Here is a 6,329-nt window from a genome sequence, read left to right on the forward strand (position 1 = left end):
CTTACACGGTCTGCAACAGTTGCCCATCCCTGTCTACTCTGTGTATGGAGGGGATGGGAATGAGCCTCACTCTAAAGATTTTGTTTCCTCTTTTGAGCTACTGCATCCATAGGTGTAGGTCAAGTTCATCAAATTGTATCAGATTACTCTTTTTCCTCTTCTTTCTTTTTCTGGTTGAGCTCTGATCTTCCAGTCATTGAAGCCAGGTCAAGTGGGTGTTCTTATGCATATGCCCTCTCTTCTTATTAACTAGATGCTTCACTCTCCACTCTAGTCCTCCATGGCTATGTCACTGACTCTGGGATGAAGAGTCCCCAGGTCTTCCCACATTGCTGGCCAACAAGCAATGGTTGGCCAAAGGAACTCCTGGGTTCACAGGAGTTGATTGAATGTTGTGGGGCTTAGCTCTCACCTTTATTGCTGTTTTTCCCTCATTTCCCCTTATCTGTGATGAATGTGGTTACCAATCAGAGTGCGTATTCCCATTGAGTCTTAGTCTTGGAAGGGGGTTTTCCCCGAGGGGACCCAACCACTTGCCTTGATGTCTCTTAGGCAAGCAACTTGCTTGTTCTTGTAATAATCAATCGGACTGCCATTGTTTTGTTGTATTTTTCCTGTAGGTCTTTCTTTCAAGGAGTATCTTCTGTTCTTCTAGCCGCTCCAGGCTAGTCTGCTTGTCCTTTCAAGTGGAAATTTCCCACCTCAGAAGATTCTGGATGTGGCTCAGGATTCCACCTATAGTTTTATGTAATGCAGAGGCTCCACAGGAAGCCTCCTTCACTGGGCACGTTGTAGCCCCATTTTAGGTATTCCAATCAGTTATAAGCAGAAGACAGACTTACAAGCTTCTATGGTGATATTTCTGGCTGTTCCTTTCTCTCCCCCTCTTGCATTTTATGAGTGTTGTTTTTGCTTCCAGTGAGACACTAATGGGAGTAACAGTGGGTTCTAGAACCCCATACAGTTTTTCATGTCTTTACAATGGTCTGTGGTTAGGGTGTACCTGTGGAGAGGAGAACTGGAAGCCCCCCTGAGCTGCAGCCCTTATTTTGAGGTGTTCCCTCCCTTCTGCCTGGTCCAGCTGAGTCTGCCTTCATGAAGGACCTTTTCCAGGCACTTGGTCCTAAACAGTGCTCCCTGGTGGCACAAACGGTTAAGCTTTTGACTCCTAACCGAAAGGTCTGTGTATTCAAACCTACCCAAAGGTGCCTACAAAGATAGGTCTGGTGATCAGTTTCTAAGTGTTCGTAGCCTTGAAAACACTTTGGGGTGCAGTTCTACAATCTACACACAGGAACTCCCTGAGTTAAAATTGACTCCAGGGTGTTTTATTAAGTGAAGGGGAGGGAGGCTGATTTGGCCTGAACACAACACAAGGCAAGGATTAGAGACTCTTTGCTCCCAAGTTGGATTTTTGCGAATTGGGACCCTCACTCCGGGGGCACACCCAATGCTTCAAGCAGGTTTGTCTCAGATACTTAGTAACTATTTGCCTCCAACTCCCCATTTGCAAGATGGAGCCAGTCACCTTGTCTTGCCTGACCAAAGAGGGGAATGAAGGAGTTTAAGAGGCCAACTATCCCCTGAGAGCCTGGTACCTCTATAAAATGTCTTTCCCTCTACCTGATGCTGTTTCCAGAAAGATCTCAAACCTAGCTGTATTCTTACTGCAACTCAGAGGAAACCAGCTCGGGACCAAGTGAAGTCTAGGACCACTGAAGGAAGACACCAGTGGGCATGGACTAGGGAGAAGTCTTCTAGCCCAAAGCTAGAATCTCCTCCAGCTTTTGTTCAAATCCAAATGTTGATTCAGAAGGTCTGGGCTGGTGAGGAACAAAGGGTGGGACTCAGCATTCCAGTGGTGCTGTAGGATAAAGCACTGGACCGCAGGGCTGGTTTGAACCTCAAGGTCAGTGGTTCAAATTCACTAGCTGCTCCCCGGAAACCCTACACAGGGTCGTGATGAGTTGGAACCGACTCCACGATATTTCACAACTACAGCAAGCTCCCTCATACGGTCTGTGCTGCTGGTCCCTGGCTTTAGCAGCCTCAGGAACTCTTGGGTCCCTTGATATGATTAGTGATGCGGCTTCTCTCCCCTTTTCTATCTGCCCTTCTCCTCCTCCCCTTGTTATTCCCTTCCTTCTGTTCGAGCGCTCTGTCGCCATGTTTCCATCGATCCCTATCCAAACAGGGATGAGATCATTCAACTGAAGAAATACATACTGAAACCCTACTGTGTGCTGGCCCTCCAAACGGGGTGCTCTAAGTACACTCTGTCCTGTTTGGGGACAGGCACAAAAAAACAGTGAGCTGAGTCCAGGCTTAGAGCAGGACATGAACACCAACTGCAGCCAGATGAGTGGGAGAATGTCAGGATACTTGCCTCCACATGGAAAGAGCCTGTCACTTGGCCTGTAGGAACAGCTGTCCTTTCCCAAAGAACTGGCCAAGTCTCCGGGCTCTGCTCACTCACGTCCCACCACACACAATCCAACGTCCCGCCCGTCGCCCCTTACTCCACACTGCCCTCATACTCTGTTATTCATCAAATTGGTCCTTTTCTGCTCAGTTCCATAGTTCTTGTGACATCAAAGGGAAGATACATCTCCAGAGGCCCATGGACCAGAGTGCTGGAAAAGCTTGGGATGGACAAGGTTCTCAAATTGAAAGGTAAGCCTTCTGGGCTGGGTGGTAAACAGACCAGGAAGTCAGTCAAAAAAGCAAATACATAGCATGGAGGTTCTGCTACCCTAGAACATTTTTTATCTACTACACCTGGAGTTCAAGGAGCTCTGGTAGCGTAGTGGTTACGAATTGGGCTGCTAACCTCAAGGTCGGCAGTTCAAAACTACCAGCAGCTCCACAGGAGAAAGATAAGGCTTTCTGCTGCCATAAAGATTTATAGCCTCGGAAACCCTATGCAGGGTCACTATGAGTGGGAACCGACTCCACGGTACAACACTAACAACAGCACACCTGGTGTGGCAATGTAGGATAAGCACTTGACCTCAAGGTCAGTTCCAACTCATTGCGACCCTGTATAGGACATCCGAGGAGGGGCTGGTGGGTTTGAACCACTGACCTTCTGGTTCACAGTCCAGTGCTGACACTACACTACTACACAGTCTCTGAATCTTCCATACAATTATGCATAAAGTAGAGTTCATGGGAAGGACGCCACCTACTTATCACCTGATTGTTTACCAGCCAATTGCAATCAAGCCAACACAACTGTTAGTGACGTCATGTACGTCAGAGTAGAATTGTGCTTCATAAGGTTTTCAATGGCTGATTTCTCACAAGTAGATAGTCAGGCCTTTCTTCTGAGGTGCTGCTGGGTAGACTCAAATCTCCAACATTTCAGTTAGCAGCCAAGCACATTAATGGTTAGTACCACCCAGGACCTCCATACCTACACTACGGTCATTTTATTATAACTTGGAATCAGATACTGAAAGAAAACTGTGGGGAGTCGTTCACCCATCTGCTCAGCAGACAGCCCTTTATTCAACTGAAGTATCTACAGAAAAGTGGCTCTGTCTGGATCTCCGAGTCTCTTGCTACTCAGACTGCCCGACGGCCCTAACTCTTCCCCACCATTCCCTCCGATGCCCAGCCTTAACAGTTTGTGCAGCTCCTAGCATCTGCATCCACTGCTTCCTCAGAGATGTGTACAAAAGCAAAACCCAGCTGCTGCAGAGTTAGTCTCATCTCATGGTGACTCCATGAGCCCAGATAGAATGTTCTTTACAGGGTGTGTGACCTTCCAGAGGAAGATCACCAAGCCTGGCTTCCAGGGCGCTCTGGGTGGGTTTGAACCACCAAATTTCAGTTAACAGTCAAGTGTTTATTCTGCCACCCAAGGACTTCCTGGGACGTGTAAACAGTAAGAACAACAACTATAATAAAAACTTCACTGCCATCTAGCCTGTTCCAACTCATAGTAACCCTATAGGGCAAAATAGAACTGCTTCCTAGGGTTTCTGAAGCTGTAAACCTTTATGGAAGCAAACAGCCTCACCTCTTCCCCCACAGAGGAGCTGGTGGGTTTGAACTGTTGACCTTACAGTTAGCAGCCCAGTGTGTGACCCACCAAGGCTTCTTTAGAAAACAAAAGTCCAGAGGATCTCAGAAGGTCATGTAGCTCTTCAGTATTGAAGCACAGACTTCACAGGACGATGCCAACCAGGACAGCAATGCCAGCATTGCCCTCACTATCATTACTGGAGGAGAATATGAAAAGTACCACGGACCGCCAAAAGAACACACCAATCTGTTGAAAGAAGCACAGCTAGGATGCTCCCTGGAAGCTGGAATGGCCACGCTTCATCTCTCATACTTCAGACATATTGTCAGGAAGGACCAGTCACTGGAGAAAGACATCATGTTTGGTAAAGTGGAGGGTCAGAGAAAAAGAAGATCTCCAACAAGATGGATTGGCACAGTGGTGGCAGCAATGGGCTCAGGTGTCGCAACAATTGTGAGGAGGGTGTAGGACCGGGCAGTGTTTTGTTCTGTTGTGCATAAGGTTGCTATGAGTGGGTACCGACTCGGTAGTACCCAACAACAACAACATCAGCATCCCAGACTGTACTCAGAGACTCTTAGGCGTTGAGAGGGACACAGAGCATCTCCCCCAGTAATAATGGTTTCGGCCTTGCATCATGCTGAGCACTTTATATTGAGTTCAGTTACTCATTCGTAACCACTGCAACAGAGCCTATTATTTCCATATAAAGAAGAGGGAACATAATTAGGCAAAGAAATAACTTGCTTAAGATGAGGGTTTAGGTGCAAATCTCCCTAATTCAAAACAAGCGTTCTTAGCTAGTACACCCTGCTGACTACAAAAGTCATATAAAATTTAGCAGCCCATCATAGCGGACTTTTATCCCAGGTAGCTCCCATAACAAAACTAGGAAGAATGCAAGTCCTTAACGCCAGCGGCCATACATGAATACAAGCAAAAAAGAAGTAGCAAGCTCTCCACCCTAGAGTCTTTTTTTAAAAAATCTTTTCAATTAAGGCTCTCTGGTCTAAATCTAAAGAGGTCATAGTGTGCCAGTGCAGTTGGTTTAGCATTGAGCTAACCTAAAGGTAGGTCAGCGGCTTGCTAAACCACCAGCAGCTCGGTGGGAGGAAGATGTGACAGTCTGCCGCCATCAAGATGTCAGCCTTGGAAACTGCAAGAGGCGTGTCTACCCTGTCCTACAGGGTTGTGATGAGTCGGAACTGACTCCATAGCAGTGAGTTTTGTGTTAGTTGGACTAAATCTGATATGGAGAAGGTGTTCAATCAAGTGGCTGTTTGCAAGTGGCGGTGGGTGTGTGTCTGACGGCTATTCCCGTGTGGTCGACGTGGATGGGGTCAAGCTCTCACCTACAGTAGAAACTTCTGCACGGGGAGGCTGCAGGGTCCAGAGTTCTTGTCTGGGAAATGCATAACGTCTGTTATGTATCTTTGGCTAATCTTTTCGCTTCTTGGAAGCTTCTTAAAGCCACAGAACGTTCAAGCTAGGGAGGGGGTCCTGTAAATAAGACGGGCAAATAGTTCTTCATGGGGTGGCAGGCACAGCTAGTGGTGATAAGCAAGGCCGGAAGTGGGCGGGGTTTGCGAGGTCTCATCTGTCTCAGCCAATCCCTGCACCGCCTCTCCCGATGCCTCCACTCCCATGTAGTGTGTATGAGACAGACAGATTGAGCCGCCTCTGTGATGAGATCTAGGGGCAACACTTGCCAGTAAACACTGGTAGCTGCGCACAGAGCTCTACCCAGGGGACCCAGCCCAGAGTACTAGTGGGAGGGTGTGCTTGGTACGGGCAGGGGCATGACGTGTGGAGGGACAGGGAGTTTAGCCACTCTCTCTGGGGATTTCTACTCATGTGATGCGCCATTGCTTTCCAGAGAAAATGGCATTCATTGGCTTCAAAGGCAGCTTCCGTCCCACCTGGGTGACTCTGGACACAGACGACCACAAGGCCAAAATCTTCCAAGCGGTGCCCATCCCTGTGGTGAAGAAGAAGAAGCTGTGAGGACACCTGCTGCCCCTTCCCCTCTCCATGCTGCCCTGTGGTGGACTGTACCACGTGGACTCTTGGCAGCAGACCAGGGCAGGGTGGTTCGGTGCCTCTGCCCCCCGACCAGCAGCCGCTTGGGAAGGCTGTGTGTCAACCCTGCTGGGCCACGGGGCAGATATCAGAGACCCCTGGTGCTGCCCACCCGCCCCCACTCAAGTGTCTCCCTGCAGCTCTGGGGTAGTGTGGGCCCATGCTAGAAACACCCCTGCAGCCTTCTGGGTGCTTCTCTCCTATTTGTGCCTCTTCCGGG

The 6,329-nt window shown here is 48.7% G+C and overlaps 1 protein-coding gene across 1 annotated transcript in view; it reads left to right on the forward strand.

Moving 5' to 3' along the window:
* Positions 1-6,034, forward strand: part of CEMIP (cell migration inducing protein, hyaluronan binding) — a 76,051-nt gene extending 70,017 nt beyond the window's left edge. The window contains exons 27-28 of the mRNA XM_006870913.1: positions 2,573-2,673; positions 5,907-6,034. Of these exons, the coding sequence (XP_006870975.1) occupies positions 2,573-2,673; positions 5,907-6,034 (229 nt within the window). The remainder of the gene's footprint in view (positions 1-2,572; positions 2,674-5,906) is intronic.
* Positions 6,035-6,329: the final 295 nt, after the last annotated feature.

This window comes from Chrysochloris asiatica, unplaced genomic scaffold, assembly GCF_000296735.1.
Source record: "Chrysochloris asiatica unplaced genomic scaffold, ChrAsi1.0 scaffold00156, whole genome shotgun sequence".
Classification (NCBI taxonomy): domain Eukaryota; kingdom Metazoa; phylum Chordata; class Mammalia; order Afrosoricida; family Chrysochloridae; genus Chrysochloris; species Chrysochloris asiatica.